The sequence below is a fragment of the Thamnophis sirtalis genome, unplaced genomic scaffold, assembly GCF_051295495.1.
Source record: "Thamnophis sirtalis isolate CommonGarterSnake01/CBP01778 unplaced genomic scaffold, rThaSir2_p1.2 scaffold_4, whole genome shotgun sequence".
Classification (NCBI taxonomy): Eukaryota; Metazoa; Chordata; class Lepidosauria; order Squamata; family Natricidae; genus Thamnophis; species Thamnophis sirtalis.
In genome coordinates this window covers 20,268,782-20,282,805 of record NW_028261384.1, presented here as the reverse complement: position 1 = coordinate 20,282,805, position 14,024 = coordinate 20,268,782, and the positions used below count along the sequence as shown (strand labels likewise).

The 14,024-nt window shown below is 37.0% G+C and overlaps 1 protein-coding gene across 1 annotated transcript in view; it reads left to right on the top strand.

Moving 5' to 3' along the window:
• CCDC7 (coiled-coil domain containing 7) overlaps nt 1–14,024 on the top strand; it is a 250,515-nt gene that overhangs the window by 43,618 nt on the left and 192,873 nt on the right. Inside the window, exons 14-18 of the mRNA XM_087712546.1 lie at nt 68–177; nt 3,947–3,998; nt 4,487–4,552; nt 5,736–6,080; nt 8,998–9,062. Coding sequence (XP_087568672.1) covers nt 68–177; nt 3,947–3,998; nt 4,487–4,552; nt 5,736–6,080; nt 8,998–9,062 — 638 coding nt within the window. The remainder of the gene's footprint in view (nt 1–67; nt 178–3,946; nt 3,999–4,486; nt 4,553–5,735; nt 6,081–8,997; nt 9,063–14,024) is intronic.

Sequence of the window (14,024 nt, the reverse complement as noted above, 5' to 3'; positions counted from 1 at the left end):
ATACAGCTGTTCAAGAAACTGTATAATACAAAACTGTTGCTTCACTTTCTTGAATGCTTATTGACAGGAAGGTAAACAAGCACCAGAGACAAGAAAAAAAATGTTATCAAAACTGGTGAAAATTGAAGAAAAAGGAACTACTGAAGAGAAACCAGTTCCTTCAGAAAAGGCTCATTTGTAAGTAAAAATGAATACATATAATTAATTAAATAAAAGTTATGCCAAAGTGTTCAGAACACTAATCATAAATCTCTTAGATTTAGCAGAGATTGTGGTCTTTGGAGATTAGGATCAGAATATATATAAAAATGGACACAGTGAAAACTGGTGCTTTGTATTGGGTTTGGAGATTCAATCACTAATAAAAATTCCTAAAATTAGAATGAGGTTACCTCAATAAATCATCCTTTTAAAATTCTGACCGGTATATTTTAAATTAGCTTCAGCTTTTTATTGCTTTGTTAAGACAAACTTAGGATACAGTATCCAGTTTTGGTCACCACAATATAAAATAAGATGTTGAGACTCTAGAAAGAGTGCAGAGAACAGCAACAAAGATGATTAGGGGACTGAAAGCTAAAACATATGATGAATGGCTGCTGGAATTGGGTATGTCTAGTTTTATGAAAAGAAAAACTAGGGGTGACATGATAGCAGTGTTCTAATATCTCAAGGGCTGCCACAAAGAAGAGGGAGTCAAGCTATTGTCCAAAGCACCTGAGGGCAGGACAAGAAGCAATGGGTGGAAACTAATCAAGGAGAGAAGCAACTTAGAACTAAGGATACATTTCCTGATAGTGAGAACAATAAACCCTTGGAACTGCTTGCCTCCAGAAGTTAAGGATACTCCACAACTTCTGGAGGTTTTAAAGAAGAGGGTAGATAACCATTTGTCTGGATTGGTATAGGGTCTCCTACTTGAGTAGGTAGTCAGACTAAAAGAGCTCCAAGGTTAGTTCCAACTCTATTATTCTGTTATTAACTATCTAAGGGGGTCTCTATATACACTGCATAGAATTCTACAACTAGAATTTCATCAGAGCATAGATTACTTATCCTTTTCAGAAAAACTAAAAGTAGATATACCATTTGAAAAATTTAAAAAAGGTACCTGGTGCTACCAAAATTTCTTATGCTTTCTTATGCTAAATGAGAGTGCTGATATTGTAAATGTTGTTTTATTGTGTAACTTTTTTCTCTGTCTCTTATGAATGTAAATAGATGAACACAAAACTACACTTGACTATTTCTGAGTTAACTATTTAACTATGTTAACAAGCAGCACTTTATGTTTTAGTTATTTTGAACTACTGTATTTTTCGGACTATATTACGGATTAGAGTATAAAATGCACCATGATTTTGACTAGGTAATTTTTTTTTGCATTCTGCATGCCTCCCAAACCCTTTGCATGTCTCATTTTTTGCAAAAAAAAAAAAGGGGGGGGGGCTCTGCAGAGCTTTGGGAGGCTTGTAGAATGCTCCTGGGGATTGCCCCCCCAAACAAGCAAAAAAGTGTCCATTTTTTGCTCATTTTTGCCCCCCTCCCAGCACTCAGGAGCACTCCATAAGCCTCCTAAAGGCTATGCATGCCCTTCTTTTTTGAGAAAAATGGGCCCATTTTTGCAAAAAATGCACCACTTTTTGCTCGTTTTTGGGGGACCCACTCTCCAGGAGCACTCTACAAGCCTCCTAATTCATGCCCTCTACAAGCCTCCTAATTCATGCCCTTTTTTTTAAAAGGGCACTTTGCAACCCTGCCAAACCCTCTGCATGTCAATTTTTGCAAAGGGAACGAGGTTATGGGAGGCCAAAAATGCTATATTCAGTGTATAAGACACACACAGATTTTCACCCTCTTTTTGGAGGGAAAAAGATGCGTCTTAAACTCCAAAACATATGGTAGATATGCTGAACATTTTAAAAGTCCATTACATATTCTATGTTTTGAAAAGCTTTCACACTATACAGTATACAAATCAGACATAGCGGCAGGGCGGATTTTGCCTCTAGCGCTGGGGCGCTAGAGACAAAAGCCGCCCTGCCACTATGTCCGCCATAGAAGCGTCCCATCTCTATGGTGGACATAACGCCGGGGCGTCCCAAAGCCCTGCCACTGTGTCCGACATAGAGGCGTCCCGCCTCTATGGCTGACACAGCAACGGAGCGTCCAAAAGCCCTGCTGCTATGTCCAACATAGAGGTGTCCTGCTATATCCAAAAGCCCTGCCGCTATATCCAAAAGCCCTGCCGCTATGTCCAAAAGCCCTGCTGCTATGTCCAAAAGCCCTGCTGCTATGTCCAAAAGCTCTGTCGCTATGTCCGACATAAAAAAAAGTACCAGCCCGCGCACCAGCAGAGGCGGGTAAAACACACACACACACACACACACACACACACACACACACACACACACACACACACACAAATTACTTACAATAATACAATTACTTGCATATTATATTAATTTTGAATTCCTCCCCCTCCCTCTGACCTGAAACAGCATGGGGTCCACCATTGAACCCCTCAATACTTAATCAGGCTACTTGTCTAATTCTAAAACTCAAAAATCAAAACTCTGCTTATGCTCTTTCACCTAACGAACAAGAATGAGGAACATATTTTTTTCTGCTTGAAACGCAGGAAGCCAGGTTTTCGCAAGTAGGGGAAACTGGGTGGGCAAGTTAACCACAGTATCTTAGTCATAGAGCACAGCTTATGAAAAGGCAAAGTTCACCTTGTAAACAAGCTATAGGTTAACCATATTTTTAGCAATATATCTGAGTGGCGTTCTGACTTTTCCTTTTTCTGCATGAGTAACCAAGATTCACTTCTCTTTTAGTTTCACTTTACTTCCCTATTGTGGTTTGGGAATCATGTATTGTAATTTTCCTTAAATATTTGTAATTTACCCGAAATAACTTTGTGCTGACTTAGGTGAGAAGTTATGACCTGGATTAGTGCACGCCTATATGACGTCTATATGATTTGTAATAACCATTTCAAAGGTATAAAACCTCTGTCAAAATGTACCTAAAATCAGATCAGTTAGGTGGAAATCTACTGGTCTCTTGAATGCATTCAATAATAAACCTTTCTTTTCTGGGAAAAAAGGCATCGTCTCATGCTTTTACGTAAGTAGAAAGGCAGACTCTGATTTTGCCATTACAGACCCACATACCTTTTCCAGTTGTTTCACAGAGGATTTCAACTCTGCTCTTGTCTGCATGATGAAAATGTAAAAATGTAAAAGGAAAAAGGCAAGAGCTGCTGAGGTCAGGCTGGGCTAGCTGCTGCCAGAGTCCCCAATGGACTCTGCTTAACTGTTTGAAAAAGTGTCTAAAAAACGCCCTCTACAGGAGGAGGCAAGAGAACCAAGTGCCTCATCTACATAAGGAATTTTTTGGCTTTTAACCTTTGCTTAACTCTGCTCAAGTGATCATAAAGATAGACTAAATGAGGCACATGGTTCCCCCGCCTCCTCCTGTAGAGGGCACTTTTTTAGAGGCTTTTTTTAAACAGTTAAGCACTAAGCAGAGTCATCCACTGTGACTCTGGCAGCAACTACCTCAGCCTTTTTCCTTTTACATTTTTTTTCTTTTCATGATGACAGTGGTGAGGCCCTGCCTTCCCTGCCTTCCCTGTCTGCACGTCACTGATACACAGATTGAGTTTTACATTTGCGGAGCCATATCACATCAGTCATAACTGTAATGATTGATTGTAATGTCTGGCTTCAAATGACAGGCTAAATTCAAACTATATAAGGTACATTCTAGATTACCATAATTTATACGGTATTACCATAATTTATATCTATATAACTTTTTGTACTTTCTGGAAAAATTGAGAAATTACTTTGTGAGTATTTCCTTCTGATATTTCAGAAGTCTAGTTGCTATATTATGATGGTCTAATCATTAATTTTGTTATATTTTCTTATTACAGAACAAAGGAAAAAGACCCTACACAAATGAAAGAAGATTTATATAAAGCTCAGGTAAAGGACAAATATGTCAATATATTTTGTAGATATACCATCTCATTTAAAATATATATAAAAGTATGATGTTAAATTTTATACAATTATTTTGTTGTTTTCCTACTAATAAGATTATTTTCCAAGCCATTTAAGAAAAAGTATAAGAATTCAGAATAAGAAAGATGGACACAAAATTCAAGATCTTTGCTAGAAATTGTTTAACAAAGTTGGGTTATGTATTATATTGCTCAAAGCACACCAGGAGGGCTTACTCATTCAGTCAACTTTTTCTAATGTTATACCAGATAAATATGATTTTAAAAATTCAGCAATCAATAAATGGTTGGTAACCAACTGAATTATATTCTCTGGGATTTATTAGGAAAAGTGAGTGAACTGAGTGTGACTTTTGTACATCTTTACAATAGGCAAGCAAACCTTTAAATTTTCATCTGAATGTAAATGAAAAATTTAAATGTAAATGTAAATTTATATTGACATTGTAGGAAGACATTCAATCCCTTCAGGAAGAGAAGAAAATGCTTGAGGAGAAGCTAGAGAAAGCTTTACAGGTATTTTGGAGGAGAATTTTCTGATCCCTTTAGGTAGAAATGTTTTCTCATGTTTATTTCTTGCATATCTAGTTATATTGTGACTTGAAAACTTATTCAAATAAGTACATGAAATTCTGCTCTGATTATTTCCTAGATATTTCATGGCCTGACTTGATTCTTACGATTGATTACAAAGACACAGTATAGGGATTGGCTAAGGTCTGTTTTTGGCTTGCTCCAGCTGTTCTGATAGTGCCTGTGTTTGATCAACATCAAAGTGATTCTTGGCTTGTTTCTCTCCCACGGTTGGGAGCAGCTTCAGCTGGAGCAGCTTCTTCAGAGTCAGATAGCTTTAGTTATCCAGAAAGGGTATGAGTTCAAAGAATTAGTGACTGAGCTTATAGCCATAAAGAGTTGGCCCAAGTGGTTCAAATTGTTCCCAAACAACAGGAAATATGCCCAGGATCTTCACAAACCCAGTGTCCAACTCAGAATTAATGTGAGCAACTGTCTAACAGATGCTGAGCAAATTATTCTATGTAGTCCTGTAAGGGGATCTCCCTTATCCAAGAGGTTATGCATCTCATAAATCAAGGTCAACAAATGATTATCTGCAGATGTAATAAGTGGCAAGGAAATATTGTCCCTTCCTTGTCCTTACTGCTGTTAGGTATTCATAATGGTTCTAATCCATAATAGATTGAGTTCATCCTTCAATGCTGGTGATTTTTAGAGATTTCTTCTTTTCCATCTCCCTTAGTTCTTCTGTGAAAGATAGGGAGTGATGGGAGCTAGAAGAGGGAGAAAATCACATAGGTGTGATCTGATATAAGACCTTGGTGAGCCTCTTCTTCCAAGTGGCAACCAAAGCTTCAGGCACACCATTCAGCAGACCAACAGGAACAGCCCCCAGTTCCCTCTGAAACCCATTAGGGTTCATGTATCACTGAGGGATGACCAATTTAAATCCTACCTGCTTGCAGTGGACAGTGGTGAAAGGAAAATCAGATAAGTGGGTGACCATTGTCCTACAAATTGGATGACCTAGAACTGTGATTTAGCACAAGGAGAGGATTATATGTCTGTCATTATCATCACATTTTTGGGATGCTGCGTTGAAAATTTCAAGTTTAAAGATTATGAAACCTGATGAATTTGTTAGGTTTTTTAACTTTTTTTTTTTTTTTAAACAAAAATACAGGAAGTTGAAATGGCAAAGATACAACTTGCTGAAATACCTCCAACTATTCCAGACTGGCAGTTCCCTTTATCAGCAGGTGTGGAAGCGGTACCAAAGAAAGGCAAGAAAACATCAAAAGGAAAAGCTAAAGGAGATGATTTAAAAGAGGTACCTATTAGTGGAACAGAAAAAACAACCCCCAAATCACAAACGGGAAAAACAAGTGAAGTGCTTGCACGAAAAAGTCAGGAACTTTCTAAATCAAAAGGATCAGCTGGTGTTACAGAAAAGGTTTTAAAACAGGCTTCCCAACCTGAAGATAGTGATAAAAAAAGGGAAGAATCTAAGAAAATAAAATCTGAGATGGTAAGCAATGTTATTGCTGTTGTTATTGTTATTACGGTTATTTTTGAATGAATGAATAGCATATAAAATAGTTTTTACAGTACTGAAATTATGTCAAATGAACTTTTATTTATATTAATAAAGAACACAACATTATTATTATTTATTTTTATTTTTAGTCTCATGCACACATTTACAGGTATACATTCTCTTAGTTATTATTCTTATCACATTTTAACACTTAACTATTTTTCTATATAAAAAATTAAAATATATGATTGTGATTGCTTTTTTTTACCATCCCATACTCCTATTTTGTTTTACCTTCACCCTACTTTCTACTTTTCCTTTTCTCCCTCCCTCCCTTCTCTACTTTCTTCTCCTCCTCTCCTTTTCCTTTCCTTCTTCCCCTTCCCCTTCCTCTTCCCTACTCCTCGTTACCTCTTTCCCTTCATACCCTCTCTTTTCTTCCTACCCCTCCCCATTTTCTCTCCTTTCCTCTTTCTTCTTTCCCTCTCTTTCCTTCTCCTCTCCTCTTCCTCTCTTCCTTTCCTCTTCTATTGTTGTGGTTGCCTATTTTCCTCTTCCGTCTGGTATATTTTCCAGATGGTATTCCAGCAAACCCGGTTCTAATTTTATGTTTGCCATTTTACATTCCCTTTTCCTTGTTATATTTTCCAAACTGTTCTTTTACCTATGTCTCATTCTTTGAACGTATACTTATGTATTAGTACTTTACTGCTTTTCTAATTCCCCCCTCTTCCCTTGTTTTTCATTTAATAGTGTGTTGTCTGGGTTTCTATTTCTCTCTCTTGCTTTCTTTTCTAACATTCATATTCTTTCTCTAAAGAGAATCATTAAAATCTTCACGTCTTGAAGTACACCGATTCCTCTTTATCCTTTATTCTCAGAGTTAACCTATTGATTTCTGCACAGTCCAATTTTTTTTATTATCTCTCCTTCCAAAGGGATCTTGTCTACTTTCCAATTTTGTGCAAATACAATTCTGCTGTCGTCGTTATATGTATAATCATATATATATCATCCTTGTTTATATTTCTCTGGTAAGATACTCAGTAAAAATGTCTATGGTCTTAGCTCTATACTTTGATATAGCATTTTCTCTAACCATGTTCTTATTTTAATCCAATAATTCCTTGCTTCTGCATATGTCCTCCACGTGTGATAGTACTAGCCCGGAAGTTATTGACATTTCCAACATTTCGCTGATTTATCTTTAAACATCTGTGCTAATCTTTCAAGTGGCATGTTCCAACTATAAAACATTTTATAAACGTTTTCCTTATGTGCTGTTGACATAGTTAGTTTATAATGCCTTTCCAATCGTTGTTGCCATTTTTCTAACTCGATCATATAACCAATTTTTTTTTTGCCCATGCTATCATTGTTTCCTTAACATCTTCTTCTTCCAGCATTACTGTAAGCATTACTATTAAGTATCAGTAATTACAACCAGGTGTTACTATGCATAAGAAGTGATGTGTAATTTTCTTATAGTAATGATTTGTATTGGCATTCATGTTTAAGAAGCAGAAATATCAAAATGATAGATTTTTATGCTTCAGTCAAGTTCTTTATTTTCAGTATTCCTTTGCACTGACTAAATTTATTTGGAAAATACAGACAACTTCATCTTCTTTTATAGTTTTCCTTCTTATCATCTTCTGTAGTTATACTTTTTTTCTGCATTATTATTATTTGCATTATTTATCTTCTCCTATTTACAAATAGTTGCATGACCTTTCAAAAAGTCAGTTATATAGTGTTTGCAATAGGTAGTCACTGTGCTTTTTTAGTCTAGGAAAGGAGTCTATTTTTGATTACATTGTTAGGCATTAACAAACTAAGTTTGAGTTTGAGAGTGAATGGCATATTGAGATCTGTAATGGTTTACACCAAATGAATCTGGAACAAAATACAGATAGTTCTTGACTTATTTACAACCATTTATTTGGTGGCTGTTTGAAGTTACAAGGGCACTGAAAAAGTGACTTACGACCATTTTTCACACTTACAACTTGTAGCACTCCCATGGTTATATGATCAAAGTTAAGATACTTGACAACTGGTTCATATTTATGACAGTTGGAGTTCCCTGTGATCACCTTTTATGACCTTTTGACAAGCATAATCAGTGGGGAAGCCAGATTCACTTGTTAATAACTTAACTGTGGTGATTCACTTAACAACTATGGTAAGAAAGGTTACCAAAACCAGAACTCCCCCTCCCCCTACAAATGCACATGACACCCCCCCCCCCATTCCCGTTTTGGGCAGAGCAGGCCTCTCTGAAGCCTCCTGAGATAAAAAACGGGCCACAGGGGGATACCGCACACGCATACACACACACACACACACACACACAAACCCTCTATGCATGTGAATGCAAGCTCCTGAGCAAGAAGCATTTCTGACTAGTTATGTCATAACTTATGTTTGGGTCTATACTATGATGATAAAAGTGGTGAAATACCAGTATTTCTATGTTCTTACTATATCTTACCACATTACATGTGGTAATTAATTATTGGGAAAAGATAGATGGTTGACCATTTAAAAGACTGTTTGAAGAATTTTCTAAGAATCTGGAAAATAAAACTACTTAGTCCTATTCATTGGAACATTAAATAGGGGACAAAGCTTACTTCTTAACAGCATACAAATAAAGGCTTTTTATATTAATTTGTTCATAAATAATATTATTATAGAAACCTTGGAGATCTTATAGTCTGATTCTGTTTCAAGGCAGAAGAATTTAAATCATTCCAAACAAATGGTATCAGATAACCTTAGAATATTTACTTAGATGAGACATTGATGATATTTCATAAGTAGATATGATACATTAAGATAAAGGAAAATTTTCCAAACTTCTTGTAGGCAAAGATGTAGAAATTGATTATATTTCTTTTCAAAGGTTGATTCCAAAGATGTGTCAAAAACTAAGGATTCTTCTGAAATGAAGAAGCGACGCCCGAAGGGGTAAATATTAAATTCTGATAATGTATTAAAATAAGAAATATCATATATAATTTAGTTTCTGCAGTATACATATATGGTTCTTACTTTCTAAAATAATAGCACTTTTTACTATTGAATTTTTTTCCCCATCAGGATCCACCAAATATATTTTAATACTGGATTAAAAGATGTAATTAAATTCCTATAATATCTATTTTCAACAACAAATCAAACTTTGACCCTACAAGGGTCATGTTGATCAACCTTTCCATTATTTCTAAAAAAAAGAGTCCGTTTACAGACAAAAAATACGAACATTTCTTTAAGCCAGAATTTTGTTCCTGAGGTTATATCTTTTTTCCAACTGCACATTTTAATAAAATGTTAGTTTTTCATAAATTGACAAGTTTAGATTTTTCAATAATACTATAGTTAAACAATACATTCATATCTTTAGATATAAATTCCCTTCTCAGTTCATGATGATAAAATATAGATATTAAACTAAACAAGGACAAAATTACTTCAAATTTATTACATTCAAATATTAAAAAATGACATTTCTTAAAAACTGTTGGAATATCCGACAACATCAAAATTGTTTTTGATTAATTTATCTAGATAACATACTGTATTAAAACTTTTTATTTCACAGTTGTAAGTTGTCAATCCTAAACAATATTCTTCAGTTGCTTAAATAAGGATTCTAAAAAAAGCTTATATAAAAATGCCCAATAATTTAAAAGTCTTAGAGGCTTTCTATGTATAAGATTAACTCTGAGATCAATCAACTTTCCTTAAATATATTACACTCAAATTAAAAAAAGTTTAAAAATATTTTGATAATGGCTTATTTAACTCTGCAACTAATTTTTTATTAAAAGTATAGTTCCATAACATTTTAGATTTTGGTGTATTTTATAATATATATAGTATGAATTTAATATTTTATGTTGGAGATTTTGATATTTTATAAAGTTTTGCTATTTTATTTTGTTTGGAAATACAGCAATAACAACTTTCATTTCATTTGAAAATAGTAGTTATCAAGTTCTTTATAGATTTGAACTTTCTATATTACTCTCAGTCTCTAAGTTGTTTATAATGCAATTTAGAAGGAATGAATTCTAAAACAATTTTTCTTATAGTACAGTGGCTCTGAAAGTTATTGCCTTTTTCATTATGCAGTTTGGGTTTTTTATACTAAGCTAGATTTTGTATTTAAAATGAATTCTGTTCAGGATTTTTTGTGAACTTAGAACAATTCTGATGTGCACCTATGTAGGTAGAACCTTTTCAATTTAAAGAAAAACTGGCAATTTTCAAAATCTCTTCTTTTCATCCCATGGATCCTTGTTTCATTAACAAAACATATGCACAACTGAGTTATCTTACGTTAGTAAGTAACACGTTTGTTCAAAAATAGTTCTTTATTCTTTACATCAACATAATAAAGAGGAAAATATAAAATATCAATTAAAATTCTCTATACTCTTGAAAAGTATTTCATATGCTGGACAAGTAATGACCTAGGACAGTGATGGCTAACCTTTTCCAGGGTGAGTGGCCAAGCGCATGTGTGAGTGCGTGAATGTGCACACATGTGCCCAACCCCCCCAAATGAATTGTACGCATGGCCTTGCGCATGCTCCTGGCCCCCACACGCACACTTTCCCCTGCGTGCCCCCAACTCCCGCACATACACTTGCAGCCCCTTGCAAACCCCACACACATGTGTGTAGTTCTCCACATGCGCCACACCCCTGCACAGGCCTGCATGCCCCTTGTGTGTGCCCCCACACCAGCGCATGCATGTGTACCCCCTGCATGCACCTACCACATGTGTGCACCCACACATGCATCCCATCCTCCCATGAATTCATGTGCATCTCCTCCACATGCGCTCTGCCCCGCGCATGCACTGTAATGACCCAATAATCAGATGGCTGGCGGGAGGCATGCGTAACTGAACTAAGGCAATGATGTGCCCATAGAGAGGGAGCTACATGCCGCCTGTGGCACGTGTACAATAAATTCACCATCATGAAGCTAGGGACTCTTTCTCAAGGAGCTATAGGATTTAGAAAATCCAAAACTGAATGAGCAACGTCATTTAAATCGTGTTTTTTGCATGATTGCTGAAATTTAACAACATAATTTCCTATCATTTTGTGGTGATAAACCAATAAAATATATAACATAATATAGAAATCTCTGGCTATTTGGAAAAATACTGGAATAAAGAAATATCAAGTTTTTGAAGAACAAAAGAGATGTTACAGATGTGATTAATTTGATTATTAGTCTCCATCGGGTTCTATTTTCCCTCATTTAGTATTCAAGAATTTATTTAAAATGCTGACTAACTACTAGATTAATATTATGGATTTCTCTGTAATCAGTAATGTTGAATTGCAGCATTAGCTTTTGAGATAGTACTAAAATGGCATATAATAGCAGTTTGGGCAAAACCACTGTAACGTCTGATAGACCAAACAAAAGAAAAGGATTCAGACTATTTGTTTATTGATTTATAAGGCCATCTAATTATAAAATTAAGTGGCATACAAAGTTGAATGAAAATATGGTACAGTAACACACAAGAAAATTAATGAACAACTGCACTAGGAAATTAAAATGTAAAATATTAACATTGAAGCAGGATCAGGTTCATATGGACCAGATGAAAGGTGCAACATCAATTCAGTGGTGACTTCACTTAATATTTCTCTTTGCTTGTGATAGTTTCATACAGAGTAGGTCAACATTGGAATCGGATAGGCTATTGCTATAGATTAAAGTAATATGTAAAAAAATAGTTATCCTTTAAGTTTTAGATATATACCTGTTAGCGGGTGCTTGGTTTATAATTTGTAAATGTGTTTTGCTTAATGATATCTTCATGCTTTCTAATTAAAAAATAAATATGGGCTGATATCAGATTGCAAAGAATTGTTTGGGCTTTTCAAACAATTCTGTTTTTTCCGTGAGATATACTTCCTGATAAGATATTAATTTTGAGTGTTTTTTCTGGATCAGGACAGTTGAAAGAGCATGAGAGCTCTATGTATTTATTAGATTTATATTCTGCCTTTATTTTATATAAGTCCAGAAATCATCCTGTTTCCCTACCTTTCTCTCCAACAACCCTGTAAAGCAGATTGGGCTGAGAGAAAATAATTGGCTTTCAGACTGGATTTCATGCCTAAGGCAGGTGGGAAGGGGATAGAATTCCTGAGCTCATATTTCTAGTTCTTCAGCACCTTAATTACGATACTGAATAGATTCTATTAGTATATAGCAGCATGCCGAAAACATTTTAAAATCTCAATCATTTATTGGGATTTAGTGTTATAATTCCCAGACCTTAATTCTGTGGACATCAACATCAAGGACTTCATTCTCATAGAATTAATACTGTTAATTGTGTTTACATATCAATGGATCATTTCTGCTTGGCAAATTTAGATATAGAATTTTAGAATTTTAGAATTTTATTAACATTTATAGGCCGCCCTTTTCCCTGAGGGGACTCAGGGCGGCTCACATAAAATCAGGAGGGGGAATACAAACAATAACATAGACACATATAAGTAAAAATAATGGGCAACATTCATTCATCATTCGGGAGGGGCGGCTATCTTTGTCCCCAGGCCTGTCGGGCTAGCCAGGTCTTAAGGGCTATGCGGAAGGCCTGGACGGTGGTGAGAGTACGAATCTCCACGGGGAGCTCGTTCCAAAGGGTCGGAGCAACCACTGAAAAGGCCCTCCTCCTTGTAGTTGCCAGCCGACACTGGCTGGCAGATGGGATTCGGAGGAGGCCCAATCTATGAGATCTAATTGGTCGCAGGGAGGTAATTGGCAGAAGGCGGTCTCTCAAGTACGCAGATCCACTACCATGCAGGGCTTTATGGGTGACTAGTAGCACCTTGAAGCGCACCCGGAGATCGACAGGTAGCCAGCGCAGCTCGCGGAGGATAGGTGTTATGTGGGTGAACCGAGGTGCACCCACAATCACTCGCGCAGCCGCGTTCTGGACTAGCTGCAGTCGCCGGATGCTCTTCAAGGGCAGCCCCATGTAGAGCACGTTGCAGTATTCCAGCCTAGAGGTCACAAGGGCCCGAGTGACTGTTGTGAGAGCCTCCCGATTCAGGAAGGGTCGCAACTGGCGCACCAGGCGAACCTGGGCAAATGCCCCCCTGGTCACAGCCGTCAGGTGGTGGTCAAAAGATAGCTGTGGATCCAGGAGGACTCCCAAGTTGCGAACCCTCTCTGAGGGGTATAAAATTTGACCCCCCAGCCTGAGTGATGGAATGTTGGTCAAATCTTTGGGAGGGAAACACAACAGCCACTCGGTCTTTTCTGGGTTGAGTACAAGCTTGTTAGCCCTCATCCAGTCCATAACGGCCTCAAGACCCCGGCTCATCATATAATTTATTTATTCCACTCTCATAGACATCATGACATCATTTATTTTAGAATCTAACCTATTCCAAACTAGAAGAGGGTCTAGGACATTTAGGCAATGGCCCCTGGCAGTGCCCCATTTGCCTCCAGCCACCCACGTCAACCGATTTACAGCTAGCTATCCACCTCTGCTGGCCCTCCTCTGGTCATTCTCCATGGCCAATGGGCCACTGACTCTTCACCCCGGCCCTTTGTTCATGCCCATTCACCCAGAAAATGTTTGATCTGGACATTTTGCTGCATGGGACAAATAGCCCCAAGCCAACTGGGTAGCAGACAGAAGCAATGATAATGCGTCGGCAGCCTGAAATTGGCAATGGGCAGGGCGATTGCAGAAGCTATGAGGTGGGCAGAGTGCAATGCAAGATTTTTTTAAAAAGTGCTGTGACTGCTGGCAAAGGACAAGGGGTGGAGGGCGTGGGTCCCATTGGCCGTGTAGAATAGCCAAGGGAGGGCAAGTGGAGGAGGAAAGCTGGCTGTAAATTGGCTGAAGTGGGTAGCAGGGAGCAAAGGAGG